At 47.3% G+C, this 15,465-nt stretch overlaps 9 protein-coding genes across 9 annotated transcripts; 5 read left to right on the top strand and 4 right to left on the bottom strand.

Annotated features, from left to right (window-relative positions):
* Positions 1–55: 55 nt before the first annotated feature.
* OGAPODRAFT_91707 (uncharacterized protein) lies at positions 56–5,235 on the top strand (the record flags this gene model as incomplete). The annotated part of the gene is made up of 1 exon (XM_018357022.1): positions 56–5,235. The coding sequence occupies one exon, from the start codon at positions 56–58 to the stop codon at positions 2,447–2,449; it is 2,394 nt and encodes a 797-aa protein (XP_018212868.1). The 3' UTR covers positions 2,450–5,235.
* On the bottom strand, positions 2,450–7,893 carry OGAPODRAFT_10782 (uncharacterized protein; the record flags this gene model as incomplete). The annotated part of the gene is made up of 3 exons (XM_018353239.1): positions 2,450–6,982; positions 7,277–7,861; positions 7,891–7,893. The coding sequence occupies 3 exons, from the start codon at positions 7,891–7,893 to the stop codon at positions 2,450–2,452; spliced, it is 5,121 nt and encodes a 1,706-aa protein (XP_018212867.1).
* Positions 7,894–7,971: 78 nt separating this feature from the next.
* Positions 7,972–10,089, bottom strand: OGAPODRAFT_15076 (uncharacterized protein). The gene has a single exon (XM_018353477.1). The coding sequence runs from the start codon at positions 9,159–9,161 to the stop codon at positions 8,007–8,009; it is 1,155 nt and encodes a 384-aa protein (XP_018212865.1). The 5' UTR covers positions 9,162–10,089; the 3' UTR covers positions 7,972–8,006.
* Positions 9,382–10,077, bottom strand: OGAPODRAFT_5846 (uncharacterized protein; the record flags this gene model as incomplete). Its single annotated transcript, XM_018355767.1, has 1 exon — positions 9,382–10,077. The coding sequence occupies one exon, from the start codon at positions 10,075–10,077 to the stop codon at positions 9,382–9,384; it is 696 nt and encodes a 231-aa protein (XP_018212866.1).
* A 20-nt stretch (positions 10,090–10,109) lies between the features above and the next one.
* Positions 10,110–12,148, bottom strand: OGAPODRAFT_15075 (uncharacterized protein). Its single transcript, XM_018353476.1, has one exon. The coding sequence runs from the start codon at positions 12,035–12,037 to the stop codon at positions 10,571–10,573; it is 1,467 nt and encodes a 488-aa protein (XP_018212863.1). The 5' UTR covers positions 12,038–12,148; the 3' UTR covers positions 10,110–10,570.
* Positions 10,128–10,565, top strand: OGAPODRAFT_45521 (uncharacterized protein; the record flags this gene model as incomplete). The annotated part of the gene is made up of 1 exon (XM_018355504.1): positions 10,128–10,565. One exon carries the CDS (start codon positions 10,128–10,130, stop codon positions 10,563–10,565), a length of 438 nt encoding a protein of 145 aa, XP_018212864.1.
* Positions 12,149–12,259: 111 nt separating the features above from the next.
* On the top strand, positions 12,260–12,772 carry OGAPODRAFT_15074 (uncharacterized protein; the record flags this gene model as incomplete). The annotated part of the gene is made up of 1 exon (XM_018353475.1): positions 12,260–12,772. A coding segment is annotated over one exon (450 nt), but the record flags the coding sequence as incomplete, so codon positions are not given.
* A 220-nt stretch (positions 12,773–12,992) lies between these two features.
* Positions 12,993–14,381, top strand: OGAPODRAFT_15073 (uncharacterized protein). The gene has a single exon (XM_018353474.1). The coding sequence runs from the start codon at positions 13,147–13,149 to the stop codon at positions 14,344–14,346; it is 1,200 nt and encodes a 399-aa protein (XP_018212861.1). The 5' UTR covers positions 12,993–13,146; the 3' UTR covers positions 14,347–14,381.
* Positions 14,382–14,468: 87 nt separating this feature from the next.
* OGAPODRAFT_15072 (uncharacterized protein) lies at positions 14,469–15,135 on the top strand. Its single transcript, XM_018353473.1, has one exon. The coding sequence runs from the start codon at positions 14,483–14,485 to the stop codon at positions 15,101–15,103; it is 621 nt and encodes a 206-aa protein (XP_018212860.1). The 5' UTR covers positions 14,469–14,482; the 3' UTR covers positions 15,104–15,135.
* The last annotated feature ends 330 nt before the right edge of the window (positions 15,136–15,465 follow it).

The raw sequence follows: 15,465 nt of genomic DNA, 5'->3' as shown, positions 1-15,465 counted from the left end.
TCGATCTGTATTTAGTCGCGTATTGATATTTTGCGATCTGATTAATCTTTTTGTTATGGAGGGCTCAGAAGACGGGCTGGTGCTGACGCCGATCTTGGCCACGTCCAAAATTCCAATACTGGCCTTGATCATTGGGTACTGCTACAAGGATTTACCGCCATCTACAATCCCCCCAATACTCTCTACTCTGGTCCAGCTTATAGAGCACAATGACCCGAGAGAAACTCAAACAGAGTTGATCAGCCTGTATTTTCCCTCGCTCAAGGAGATTCTCAAGCTGATAGAGAATTCAGTCACGTCTTTTGCAAGTGAGATGAATACACAGAACCCCGCGGAGGTGGCTAACGATATCAAAGCTGTTCAGAAATACCTACTAAATTCGCTGTGGAGTATCAATTCTTTGGACATGTTTCACGATTTCGTTTCGGGTGTTAACAGGCTGCTCGTAGACTACCAGCATACCCCCAAAAATAACAATGTCCACAAACGAACACAACCAGGTAAGCTGCTGACGTCTTCTAGTTTTCTAGGCAGGTTTGTCTACAACATAGCTATCGCATTTGAAGTCCTGGTGTTTGATGACACTGTCGAGCTTTGGAACACGTTCCTCAAATACAGGGAGGAAACGAAGGAGCTTTGGTTGAATCTCAATGACCACAAGGTCAGAAAAAGCCATTTCGACGAGCCCCAAACACCGTGGCAGAAACGGGTGCTGAAAAACAGCGGGTTACTCGACGCTCGTGTGGACGGCTCCCGGCAACAGGTCATCTCGCAAATTGACCTTGCACAGATGCTCGAACAGCAGGTTCAGATAATGCAGAAGTATTCTCCTCCTCCTCCCCAGTCAACGAAGAATATCTTGAAACTTCTTTCCGAATCTCAACGTGGAATCATCCCTTCCGCATACTACATCGACTATTTAGAGAGCTGGAAACAAAGCGACTATGAAGGCTCTTTCAATGCGCTACACCGATATTTCGACTACATGATGTCCAACAAACAGCAGCTGTTTTACCACTACGCGCTGCTTTCTCTCGCTACTTTACACGCTTCTTTCAATTCCGACGAGGAGGCCCTGAGAGCCATTGACGAAGCCATTCTTGTGGCCAGAGAAAACAAAGATCTTGATTGTCTTAACTATCTGCTTACTTGGCTCTTCAACTTCCTGAAAGATAGACCGCATCTGTATTCCAAGATGGGAAATCACACTAGTCGGGACCAGATTCTGCAATTTCTGAAGATCAAGACCAAAGAAAATAGAAACTGGGTGCTTCAATCCATGACCTTCCAATATCATGCTTTGCATTTCATTCTCGATGGTGGTCCGTTGCGCAAAATTCTCGAAAACATCACCCGTGCGTCCTACGTCCTTCTTAATTTCGATATTGGAGCCAGCATTAGGTCGACATTTGTTCGCAACTGCCAGCTTAGTGCATCTGTTTGGAGCAGGGTTGGGGTCCCTGCGTTGGCCCGGCTCTATGCTGATGTTGCTCTGGACGCCTGTGGGCCCAACTTGAGCGTTTTTGATGAGTTGTCGATCGGCATGCGCCGGGCAGTTCTCGCCTATGAAAACGGAGATGTGGATAAAGCTATTGCTGAAATCCAATCGTACGAGGCGATCGCTGTGAATGACATCTCGTTGATGAAGATATGGCAACCAAGATTCATGCTGCTGCAAAGCGATCTGTGGCTAAAAAAGTGTCGCTATAGACCGGTGTCCATTCTGCTGGCCCGACTTCAAAGCCAGGCTGACGAGATTAATGATCAAGACCTTTATTATGAGTTACAACTACGCAAGGCGCAGTATGAACTAAAAGTCGGCAACCAGGGCGAAGCCGTCAAAGTTGTGACAAACACGCTCTCAAGAATAGGAGCTGATGACCATTCGTACAATCATTACTGGTACATTGAGCTTCAGATCTTCTATGCGATGATCATGACCCAATCTTCATCAAGTCCTGAGAGAGCCATGACTATCATCATTGATGCGTTGGCCTCCGCTCGCAAATCATCCTTGATCGCGTTGGTGGTGAAAGGGTTCATTGTTCTGTGTGAAATGATACTGAAAATCGATCCTGTTAACTCTGCAAAGGATGCAGAGGCCATTCTTGAGAAACTGATGCCGTTGTCGCTACAAGTAGGAAACTTGTGGCTCTCCTCTTACGGATACTACTTGCTTGCCCGAGTGCTCATGACTGAAACTGAAACTCAGGAGATTACTGACGCGCATCAGCTAAAAGACGGGTGCAACAAAATTCTGGACTATCTAGAAACATCGATTACCGGATTCAAGCGTATGCACGATCTAGAAATGATGCACAAAGCATTCATGGTGGAGAAAAAGCTCGCGGAGTTCAGCCAATTTCCCGACCTGTTGAACCATGCCAACAGCTCTCTAAGTCAGTTGGAGACACGAATACAGGAAGAAAACAAATATTCAATGTACTGATCACCAGCTGAGGTACTCGGCGTAAGCTGCCATCGTTTTCTCTGTTTGAGTGATCGCTTTGATTCGATCATAGAAAACAGAGCAATCCTCGTTGGTACATGCCAGCGCAGTGGAAAGCGGCGAGTTGTTATTTCGCAGACTTCGTTTTGTACATTGCTTGCATATTAGCATTGTGGCATCCATTTGGGATTCCTTCGCGCGCACGCACGAGCGCATGTGAGCGATTGTTTGCAGCTCATTGGTGCTGCACTCGGGACATAGTTTCCCTGTTCTCTCCAGGGTTCTTTGAATAACGGTATTGCAACTAATACACTTGGCGCTGTTAATCAGAGGTGTTTTGAAATTCAGTTGATCCAAGCTCGGCGCAATCAAGTTCCGCGGGAGCTCGTCAAACCACTTATTAACGTCGACACCGCAGAGATTAAAGATCCGTTGGAGCGGGGGTATAAGCACTTTGGTAATATAATAGAATGCATCCAATTCAAGATTCCCGTTAGCTAAGAAATCTCTTGGAGCCATGCATCGGTCACGAAGCAGCTGGTCTTTATATCCCTTGGCAACCATGTAAAATACTCTTTCCCTATATTGTGGCTCAGATCGATGGTCTTGGGCAACTTTTTTCATGGTGATGCGAGCACCTGGAGGGATAGAAGTTGGGTTTTTGTACGATCCCAATCTGATCTCTTTTGCAAACAGGAAATCCTGCAAATTGGCCTTGTTCTGCATAATTTTGAGGAACTGCAAGTTCACGTATTGCTTGACTTTGGTGAGATCTTTGGTTTCGAACAGCAGTCGAAGCGACTTCTCCACCATTTTTTGCTGTGCCGGCACTCCGTCTCGTCGAACGGTCTCTATACCCTTGGCATCGAACTTGGGCGTTTCTTGGTCTTCGTGCTCGTAAGAGTATCCTGCGTACCGTTTCTTGCTGATCAGAACGCAAGGAAAGTATACTTTTTCGAATTTCAAACGAACAGGCGACGGGTTTAGGGAGGTGATGTGGTTGGATATTTCTCGGCCTAGCTTGAATGCATCCGCCTTGCTCTTTCCCGGGAGATACACAAACAACGAGTCTGTGTCTCCATATACCACTTTGGCGCCCCATTCTTCGTTTTTGTCGATCTCACTTATTGCACTGTGCAGTGTTTGGCGCGCAGCAGAGACTATGGCATCTGCTATGGCCGAGTTGGGCATTCTGCCCGAGTACGTCGCGGATGCATACCCGTAGGTCACATTGGCAATCAGCTTCAACGCCAGCTGTCTATTATTGTACAGCTTGTAGAGCTCTGAATCGTCTTTGAGGCCGTTCATGGTATCTTTCACCAAAATGCGGGCATCCAGGATCTCGCTTAGCATTTTGGCCAGTAAGGATTTTCTGACGTTTGGCTTTAAAAACATAAGTCCGTTGGGTGTCACAGTGATGTGTTTTTCAAACAACTTCAAGAGTCCAGGCGGCAGTTTCCAGGACGTAATTCCTATCGTTTGTGTCTTCTTAGGGTCATAGCCCTGGAGTCTGCCAAGTAACGTAGAATAACATAAATTATGGGCAATCACCAAAGACGGGTAAAGCGACTGGAAATCCAGCACAAGCAGCGGACTCTTGTAAAACGAGCTTTCGGGCTCCAAAATCAGCGGGATCACTTGGAGTGGATCCTGTTTGAAAACCTGTTTTTTCGAGGGAGAAATGAGAATGAAATTCTCTGCCTTTGCCAGTCGCACCAGAAGACTTTCCACTTTGAACTGCGACCCGCGATAAAACACGGAGTAGTAGTCAATCCCCAAAAACCGCGACTCCTCCACCATTCTCTCAATGATTTCCATCTTATTGATCAGTTTCATCTGCCAGTGCAGCCTGGACATGTAGTATTCCACAAGATTGTTGAGGTTTCCTGGATTGTTGGAAAGAAACCATTGTGTTAGAGTTTTGTGCTCATAGTGAGGAATCTTGATATGCAAAGTGTGCCAAACCACGTTCTCGAGCGAGTATCTGTTGATGCTCAGCTCTTTGCGCAATGGTCGCCACAGGTTCAGCATGTGTCTGCCTGTTATTTTTATGCCCGAGGCATGCGTGAAGCCCCATCGGTCGTTCATCTTGTTCAGCTGCTTGGCGGCCACCCTTGACAACCGCACTGCCAGGTCCATCTTATGCACTTGTCGAAACCTTTCCAGCAAATATCCCCAGGAAGCAGAGTGAATTTCGTATCCTGAGAGAATGTCTGGATCCACCAATTCAACCAGGGAAACGAGCTCTCTTACCATGTCAACCTCGCTGCTGAAAGTTTGCACGGGAAAGTTAATATGTTTGCGAGTAACTTCGTGAGAGTGTACTACAAACACCCCGGACCCCTCGATCCCAAGGTCGATCGGATAATTTTGATCGTCAAAAGACCAGAATATCATCCTGATCTCGTCCTCAAGCGGATCCGGAAACAGGTCTCCGCGAGTGTTAACATGCAGCTCCATGTTCAGCACAATCAGCTTGTTGAAGTTGTTTGCCTTGCGCACAATAGGGGACTGGAAAGAGGGAACTTTGTATCCCTTCATGTTCTGAGTTGCTTGGTCTATCTGAGACCTAAGCAACTGCGACCGAGTTTTGATAGGGTCCGGGTGCTCGACAGACCATCGAAGCACGTCCTCGTACAACGGCGGGTGCTTTCTATAGCTCCAGATACTGGGTACTCCATCTCCAGCTATAGAGACCGAATTGGAGTTGGCATTTGTAGCAACTGCGTACGGCTTGAGACCCTGGAGATCAAGACACTTGACCTGGAACTTGCGACCAGCAAAGTACTCCGGTGCATCACTATACCCGTTTCTTGAGCTGTAATATGGATCGGGATACTCAATTTTGAGCAGTGCGTGGTCTTCAAAGCTTTTTCCCATGGCATCGAAGTTAGGGAACGTTGGAGGCGGCCTAGTTAGCTCAAAGAGCTCCTCGGAAGCAGTTAGCTTGATGGCTGGGTTGTCTATCTGTGTGTCGTGCTTTGGTTCTATACTGGTGTTTGTTTCGTCGCTATGTCTTCTAGAAGCCTGTGTCTGCTCGAATATTCGCAAATCGAGGTTGATGGAGCCCGAACTCTTGGCCTCATCGGTGTTGGTTTCGTCAGGAGCGGCCGGAGCCGGGCTTTCGCCAGTCTTTATCCCCAGCTTCTCCTGGATATGGGGTATGCTGCCCAAAAAATCGTCCTCGTGCTCCGTCTCATCCGACGAAGGGTCTGACGCGTCATCGACCACGTCGACAGTCGAGACGTCCTGTGTGCTCGCCATCTGCGGCTCTGTGTCCCTTTCAAGCAGCCAGTCGCAAATCTGAGACTCGTGCAAAATCAGCTCCTCGGGAACTCTTAAAAGATGGCTCTCGGGCACACGCGGGCAATGGAACTCGTCGACGCTTTGAAAGCTGGTGTTGTATTTTTGAAGCCAGTCGTTTCTGGGTACCACAGTATCCGGTTCCAGAGGATGTTTGGGATGCAGCCGGCTCCATTCCTTCTTGGACTCCTCAACACAGTATGCAAGCAGCTCGTCCAGCTCGTCCTGCTCAATCCAAGTGGTTCCGGCAAAATCGCGCTTTCCTCCACTGAAAAGCTTGACCTTGGCCTGGGAAGACATGTTTCTCAGGCGCCGCTGATACTCCAAATCACTTAGCAGACTTTTGATAGAATAAATATAGCTGTCACCGTCCTGATCTTCAGGAATATTGAAGGACAGTTTTGAGTGAACGTCTCGCTCTTTGCAGGTCAATCTGTTTTTGAGCCACACAGCGGACGTGTCGAGCTCACAAAACACCCGTCCCATTCGCGGATACTTTTCGGACGAGAGTACATTGACACTGAACATGTCCCGGGTCAAATGGCGGGCAATCTCTTGCTTCACCTCTGATGTCACCTTGATCTGATTCAGCTGAGCAAAGTCAGTCTCGAAGTACTCCTGAAATGCGTCCAAAGGGCCCTGTGTCTGGACCAAAGGCGATCGCCAAAATGCTTTTTCAAGACTAATCCAGTTGCAACCAAAACAGTTGTAATCAGTCAGAAACTGTAACATGTACGGGATATGTGCTTCGAACGGTTGCACCACTTTGCCAAACAACCTTCCCTCTCCAAGCAGCCGTTCGAGCCTTTTCACGTACCGGGGACTAAGAAGGCTGATTTTGATGAATGGAGAAAAGCCAAAATGGTACCCATAGAAAGAATTGCCCTTCACAAGAGATATATCTGCAACATAGGTGTTTCCGGCGCCGATGTCCACTTCCTCCTCGTCCAGTCCGTCGTCGTCGTCGTCGTCGACATCATCCACACCTTCGATGTCAATCGTCTCATCCTCTTTAGTTGCTGGTTTGGGTTTCTTCCTGTGGCGGAACTTAAACGATCGATAAATCTGCGTGTCTATCTCATTCTTCCAGCTTAGTAAATGGTCGTTGATCTTCTTCTCGTCCGAAGTGGGGCCTCTATACTGCACATATAGGTATGGAAAAACATTGTGGATGTGTAGTAAGCATGTGTGGCCCGTAGTCAGCTTGCCATAGACCCTGATCACGGGGACCTGATTAAATACAGTGCTATTGCCACTATACGGTTTATTGTTTAAAGTAAATCGTTGTTTGTCCAGCGACGACGGTTCTGACTGATACGAGTCATAGGATATCAGCTGTACCTTCAACTCGGATCGATCTCGTTTGTCGTCTTCCGAAAGCGAGGAGTCGTTCATCAATAGATCATTTCATTACTCTAAAATAATTTTTTTTTGCGCGTCTTGATATCTCGCTATCGAGTCATCATGCAGGTCGAAAGTAAGTTTCCGCACTTCGTGGACATCAAGGTCTGTGCGCGAGCGCACGGGTCTGGTCTGGTCCACCTTGTTGAGGGACTCGATGTACCTGTAATGGATGCGGTTCTTCTTAGGCGGCGTCACAAACGACGGAACAGCAGTCCTTTTGGTCGAATTGTTGACACCAGCTGTGTTTATCATGAATCCCTGTGTAAGCTGGTGCTTTGGGGCCAAAATGCCTGTTGTTCCAGCCTCGTTGGTCTCAAAAGTCTGAATATAGCCCGGATACTGCTGGATCCGCAAATCCGTCAGTGCGGCACGTTTTGCAGACAACCGTTGTGGCGCACGGTTCTCGATATCTTTCGACACGTTGTTGCGGGGGTTCTCGTTCTCCTTATTCTCGACGTCTGTTACTGCCATTGACTCAAGCGAGTCAACGGCCTCCCTGTAGTTTGTGGGATCGTCGTAGATTTGGAACTCTTTGTGCAATCTATGCTTCTTTGTTGGCGAGTTCAGCCCTCCAGATGGCCTTTTGCTCGGCGAGAGTCTAACCAATCCAGACGCGAGCGACTCGCTGCTGTCAAACTTTGAAGGAGACGATTGGTCCAATCGAACAGGCGACAGAGATCCGGAGCGCGACTTGGAGCTGCTGTGCTTGCATGGGGACGTAGACCGCAAAACACCATGGATATTGGTGTCTTTGGCGCCCAAGGGTTTACGTTCAGTTCTTCCTCTCATACGCGACGCGATTAAAAAAAAAGGGGGGGGGGACAAAAATTAATTAACTTAATTATTTTTATCAATTCAGGCAGGGATTTAGCTCCTTTTCCGTCTTCTCTTTTTCGGCTATCCATATTTTCGACAAGGAAATCGCTCCTGCTCCAAGCCCGAAAAGAAGATGCAAGGGCTCGTCAATCTTCAAATGGAACACGTTGACTGTATCATAGGCGAAATCGCATAGCAGCTTGAGGATCTCGAGCTGCACCATGTATTTTTCCTTGGAGATTTTCTTCAGCTCTGTAGAGTACTGCAGTTGTGTCTTGGTATCTGTGACTTCCAGTGGCCCATACAGAGATATCGGGGACTGGTCCGGTTTGATCGTGGAAACGAGCCGTTTGGCGCGCTGTTTAACTTGGTAGTTGATCTTTAAAGAGTTTTCTTTATTGCTCAGCTGGGACAGCTTCTCGAACTGTGCACGAAGTCCCAGTATGATGTTTGTGTACCAGGCGAGCGCCTCATGTCGGACGGCAAATTTGCGGTAGTTGGGAGTCGTCTTCTCGTCCAGAAGACCGATCTTGTACGCGAGCAGAGACTCGTCAAACCAAGCGTAATAAAGCGCGCAAATTTCACCCAACGACTTGAAGTTGCACCAGTCAGACTTCAATCGCTGCAGTTTCGTGGATGCCTTTTCTGACGACTGCAAAAGACCCACAGTTTCCGAGATTCGGGACAACATCTTGAGGACTTTCGTTGGCACAGTACCGGCCCGCAGCATCTGCCTGTAAACCGAGAGCATTTTGGTGAGCCCGACGAACCTGGCCTCGAATTGGCCCAGAAACAACACCACTATCAGTTCTGGCCGCACAACAAGCTGTCGAAGCACATCCTGAGTCTTCCCGTTGAAATCTACGCCTGTCAGCTTGAAGTTGTTGAGAAACTGTGTTTTGCGAGCTCTAATGGAATAGGCAATCAGTATCCGTAGTCCGTATTGAATGCATTTGCCAACTTTGTCCTTGCCTGCCAGCTGCGACATCACTCTGATCCACAGATCCAGGTTGGAGGGCCTGATCAGAGGCTTTCGCTGCATTGCATCCGCAACCAGCTCCTTGTCGGGTATCACGAGGTCTTCTTCAATCGGGTGGGGACTCATAATGTCTAGGCGTGGCATGCGGTTCATAGAAACGGGAGTTTGTAGTCTCGAAGGAGTTGGATGTCCCCCGTTAACGCTAGTCATGGTTTGTCCTCTTATCGGAGATGTCAACCTGACTTTGTTGAAGTTCTCCTTTTTCGTCTGGCAGTAATACGAGTAAACTCCCAAAGCACCCCCCTCCCTATAAAGATCGTCGTTAAACGACATACTTTCGCCTATTTTCCGTTTCAAATAATATAGTCTATATCAAGCAATCGTGCGCGGAATTGATTTTTTTATCGTCAGCACACCCCGCACCGGTCTATTACATGAGCACACCTTTCGTGCTAGGAACGTCGTCTCGTCCCGTGTACGAAATCGCCTCTCTGATCGCGACCGCCAGCGCCTTGAATGCGCTCTCGCTACGGTGATGATCGTTGAAACCCCGGATGCAGTCCACGTGCAATGTTATGTGTGCGCTGGTAGCAAAACTCTCTAGAACATGCGGTATCATCTCGCAGCTCAAGTCTCCTATTTTTTCCCTCTTGAGCCCCAGCTCGATCACGGCGTACGGTCTGTTTGAGAGATCCACCACAGCTCTACTTAGAGCCTCGTCCAGAGGAGCGTAGGCGTATCCGAACCGTTTCATTCCTTTCACAGGACCAAGTGCTTTTTTGAACGTTTCGCCCAAGGCAATAGCAACGTCCTCGGCCGAATGGTGGTCGTCTATATGGAGGTCTCCCTTGCACTCGACGATTAAAGACCATCCCGAGTGTTTGGCCAGAGCATGGATCATATGGTCCAGAAATCCAATACCGGTGTTGATAGAAATCACTTGTGCCGAGGTCGCTTGCGAGGCGTGAGCGTACTCCTTGTCCAAAATGGAGTCTTTGCATGAGATGAAGCCTCCATCCAGACTTAGAACAACCTGGATTTTGGTTTCGTTGGTGATGCGTCTGACTTCGGCAAAACGACGAGAAGTGCCGTTCACATCCAGCTTTCTCTTTTTCTCTTCAGTCATAAATAAATAAGTAATTTTTTTTTTCAGTTTTATTGTAATTTACTTTATTTATGCTGAGATTAGTCAGACCAATCAGAACGTTCTCATTCATAAGACCGCTTCTCAACGAAGGATCGAGCCGCCACAGCCTCAGACAGGAGGATGGAGAGGTCAAGATCAAGGTGGAGCCACTTCCAAGAATCAACGAGTCTACCGAAAAAAAGAGAAGAAGATTGCTTTACCAATCCAGGAAGAGAGGCATCTTGGAAGCCGACCTGCTATTGAGCAGATTTGCCGACAAATACCTAGACACTATGACCCCAAGCGAACTAGAAGAGTACGATAAGCTTCTTGACGAGCCAGATTGGGACATCTATTATTGGGCAACCAAGAACTATGATGTTACTCCTCTGCCTGACAAATGGAAGAATTCCAAGATTTTGAAACAATTACAGGAGTTGAGCGAAAATAAAGATAACGAGATCCTCAGAATGCCTGACCTCAAATAAGTCGCCTAGTCCACGACGTCCGCGGTGGACGATGGCTGTTCACCAACCTCAGCGGCTTCGTCGTCTCCTAGCTCCTCATATTCCTCCTTCAAATGGTTAAACTCATCCTCGTTTTCCAACAAAGCCTGGATCTGGATCACACCACACTTGTCAAATAGTTCTAACACGTTTTCGGCTTCTGAAACCGACATGGTAGCAAAGACTTTGTTTATGGCGTCGAGCTCCTTAGTCTCCAACGCCTTTTGCATGTTCTCTGGGATCTGCTTGAAAGCTTCATATTCAGGAGTCCCTTCCTTTGGAAGATTAACAACGAGTTCTGAATTTGGATCCATAGATCTTAATTGGATCTGCTCCACGCCTTCTTGTCCGGCGTTCTGTTCCTGTTCCTGCTTGATGACTTCACACCTGCTAACAATATGTTTATATGTCTTTTCCAAATCTGCCTCAAACGTGCGAGAGGCTGGCGACGATTTGTCCATTAGCTTAGTAACAAACAATCCAACTGCCTGCTGTTTCTGCTGAACCGTGGCCTTTGGTCCACCGGCAGCATTGAATAAATCGTTCAAGTACTGAAGAATCAGTGCCTGGTGAACGGTCTGCTTGGCAGTCTTGATGTCCCCACTTAGTTGGGCGTCAAACGTGCTCATCATCAAGGCATCTTTCTGCTGCTCGCAAACGATATAAAGATGGCTTTCAAGGAATTTGATGCTCTTCAACAAGTCGGTAGCAGGAATACTTGCAAAAATCTTCGTTTCTGGTAGAAGCTCTAGCTCTTCAAGCTGGTCCAGAGGCTTGGAAGGCACTTGGGCTAATTGGGAAACTTCTGGGCTGTTTATTGTTTCTATGGTGGTAGCTGTGGATTTGGTCTTTTTGGAAGAGCCAGAGTCGCCCGATGGCGGAGCAGAAGATGATGGAGTTTTGTTGATAATCGAGCTGTTCCACCCGTCGTGAATATCCTCGCTCGAAATGTGTAGCTCCTTCTCCTTCTTGAGCTGTTCCAGTTTTGGATCGATCTGCTTCAATACAGACTCAATTTTCGCTCTGTGCTCAAGCAGTTTTGCCAGCACAAGCTTTGGATCATTGCTATCCTTCTCTTCCTTTTTTAGGTCGTCAGAAATCTGCACAAAAAGGTCTTCAACCATTTCGTTGTACGGAATATTGTCGGCGTTTTCCTCCAAGGTGCACTTCTCCTTTGGATCGAAATTGGTGTTTAAGAATTCGTTCCGCTTCTTTTCATCTGCAATACTGTTCCCTAAAGTTTCAACCATCTTATCCACCCGCGCGTTCAATCTGGTGTACATCTCTTTTTGGATCGTCAGACCTTTGATCTCGTTGTTTCTTTGCATCCGCTTTTCGTGAATATCTCTCTGTTTCCACCTGATAAAAGACCTCTTGTCGACATTTGGGTGAACCTCTATGTCCGAGTCATCAGAAAGCTCGATCTTGTCCCACTTGGAATAATCAATTGGCATTTTGAAAACTAAAGCGAACCAAGAAAAGCCTAGAAATAAATATTTGTTTGGGGGCGCGACTATCGTCGTTGCTTGTTTCCCGGTTATCAATATTATTTTATTATGGATTTTCTGGACCTACCGCCAGACGACACGGAGCCGCTCAGTATAACGGAGGAAGAAAGCGTGCGTGCATCCCTGTCGAAGGCACTAAACAGAACACCAACTATCCCTGAAAACGCTGACGAGGATGAGCCAACGGCCATAAAAGAATATACGCAGCCGGAGTCTGCCTCCTCTAGAAGGGGCACCATAACCGGCTCCCTGCCTCAATCTATCGATAAGAAACGCAAGGACAACATGAACGAAAAGATATACGAGCTGTATGAGTCGATTCCGAGCGACTTGTTTGTTGACAGTAAAGACAAGTCGTCAGGCACGAAAGATGGCAAGCCGAACAAGGGTCAGATCTTAAGCAAGGCCGTGGAGTATATCAGCAAACTCCAGGCGGACATTGACGAAAAGAACAGAAAGGAGGTCGAGCTGAGCATCCGATTGCGCAATCTGGAAATAGCACAGAACGTTCCGGCCTCGCAGCGGTTCAATCTGCTCCACACGAGCGCAGAACTGGGATTAGCTAAGATTGGCGTTGGCCCGTTGGCACAAGAGTCGTCTGAGTCGCCCAGACCATGATAGCCCGGTACTATATTTATTGTAATATACGTCAATCGGCGCCAATCGACGCGCATCGACGCCCTAAAATTTTTTTTTTCAATCTTTAAATATTTATTTCAACTCCAATGAAACTTGTGGAGTGTGTGGCCGACCAGCGTGCAAGGTTCCTTGCATGTGTGCTTAGCGGACCTGGAAGAAGTGAAGTGCGGATTCTCTCTTTTGAAAGCGAAGAGTTCAAATCCAGTATTGAGCTCGGATCAGATGAGAAAATAGAGCGGGTCAAATGGCTCCAGAACAAAGACACAAGCTATCTGGGAGTCCTTTTGTCCACTAACGAAATCCTCATATACTCCCCTTTGTCGAAGGAAGTGGTAAACAAGATCTCCACTGTCTCTGCCCTTATCGATTTCACCGATGGCCCGGGCCAGGATGTCTGGGGATACGATAGAAAGAACATGTCGCTACGCAAATTTGGTCTTTTTGAGAATCGTGTGGTGGATTCCCGTCCTTGGACAACAGATAAACAGTGCCAGTATCTCCAATATCTTCATTCGAAGCTTGCTATTGCCTCGTCTGCTTTGTACGTCTTTGACCCTTATGAAATAGGGGATGTCGAGGAGGAGGTCAAGATCGCAGCACCTAAGGCCCATCAATCGCATATAACTAGCGTTTTAATCTGCGAAGAAGAACCAGATTTGCTAGCATTGGCAAGGGAGGATGATCCTCTGGTACAGATTGTCTCACTTTCTAGCTCTAAAGTTCTTTCCTCGCTCAAATGTTTATCTCCCGTGAAGTCCTTGGCGCTGTTACAAGATTTCACACTAGCTGCTGTGACAGAGGATGGTGTCATTGAGATTTTTCACCAAGTTTTTGGCAAAAAGTCCAGAAAACAGCTTGCATCGAATTTGCATCTGAAACCAAATACAGCTGTCAAGTTTGTCAATCTTGTAAGCAGAAAAGACCATTTTGTGGTCTCCTGGTTTGACGGCTATGACGTTAGAACTACCGCTTTTGAAATCGAGAACTTATCCCAGGAGGGAGAAATTATTGTTGACGTCGGCCACGAAGACGATTCCGGCTCTGACGAGGAGTACGATGTTGAGAAGAACGAGAGTGACGAAGAGGATTTGGTGGAGTTTTTCAGAGAAGATGTGACCGAACTTTATTCGCTGATACTAGAAAGTCTCACAAATACCGACCAGCTAGCTACCATCTTGTCTCAGAACCAAGATAACGCCAAGTCGATTATGTTCTTGCTGAAGGATCAAGAGACAACTGATCTGTTTAAACAGCTGACACTCAAAATTGCAGACGACTCGCAAAACTCGCAGGGATTGGGGACTTGGCTCAGGTGGCTACTCATTTCCAAAGGTAATTTGATATCCAAAGACGCCGACTCAGTGGGCCTGTTAAAGCTACTTCAATCCTCGCTCACAGAAAATATCCGCCTGCTCCCCAGCCTTTTAACGTTACAGGGACGTCTTGCTTTGTTGCAATCTCAACTCAAACTCAGAAATGACATGATGAGCAAAGGCAACGAGGCGCACAACGAAGTGAGTTTTGTTGAGAACTCGGTGTTTCTGGATGGGGAGAACGACGACTTGGAGTATCAAGAAGAAGTGGAGGAGGACAACTACGAAGAGGATGAGGACTGAAGAATGTACTGACTAAACTAATAGATGCATATTTCAGGAGTAGGTGTAAGGATTACCTTCTTTTTCGAACAAAAAAAAGGTTTAGCAGGTTTTTTTTTTTTTTTGATAAGAACCCGTTCATCTTCAAGAATTCACCATGGTTGACAAAATGTACATCAGTTACAACAACGTCCACAAGCTCTGCAAGGCAGGTGCTGAGGAGTTTTTGAAACAGGTCGGGAAGCCGGATGTGATCATCGCCATTGGTGGCGGTGGATTTATCCCTGCTAGAATTATCAGAACTTTCCTGAGAAGTCCTGGAGAAAAAAACATTCCTATCCAAGCCATTGGGCTATCGTTGTATGAGGACATGGGAACTGGAACTGACGACAAAATTGGTAAAGAAGTGATCAGAACCCAGTGGCTCGACTTTGGTGCTCTGTCGCAGCATTTTGACTCTCTGATTGGAAAGAATATCCTGATTGTGGACGAAGTTGACGATACCAGAACTACTCTGCACTATGCTGTTTCTGAGCTGTATAAGGACGTCAAAGAAATCGCTGAAAAACTGGGCCGCACCTCTGAAAAAACCAGATTCTCTATTTTCGTGCTACACAACAAACTGAAGGAGAAGAGAGCCCAAATCGACGAGGACAAGATGGGCGGCGGAAAGTATTTTGTCGGAAAGGACGTGCCAGACGTCTGGATCGCGTATCCGTGGGAATCGGCCGACATTGATACCCATACCCAGCATGCTGTTGAGCAAGGAAACATTTAATAGAGAGATACATTCTTTTAATTATTGGCAGCGAGTTTTTCCTGTAAACTCACCAGCTCCTGGACCTGAGACCTCATCAGGTCCTTTAGGTCGTCCACGTCTGCCTGTAGCTCGTTGCACCGTTCGGATTTTTGGCCCAGAAGCTGCAGTGTGGCCTCGTAGTTGGACGTAAGAGCAGCGTGCTCTTCCTCCAAAGATGCCAGTTTCTCTTTATACTCCTTCGTCTGCTCGTTCTCGCGCACCAGCTGGACAATCTCGTTGGCCGCCTCCTGTTTCTGCGCATTGAGATCGGCAATCTCGTCCTTGAGTCCCAGGATTTCGAGCTCAAGACGGCGGATCCGCGACGACAGTTTACCCATCAG

This window comes from Ogataea polymorpha (assembly GCF_001664045.1).
Source record: "Ogataea polymorpha strain NCYC 495 leu1.1 chromosome Unknown OGAPOscaffold_1, whole genome shotgun sequence".
NCBI lineage: Eukaryota > Fungi > Ascomycota > Pichiomycetes > Pichiales > Pichiaceae > Ogataea > Ogataea polymorpha.
This window is presented reverse-complemented; position numbering and strand designations above follow the sequence as displayed.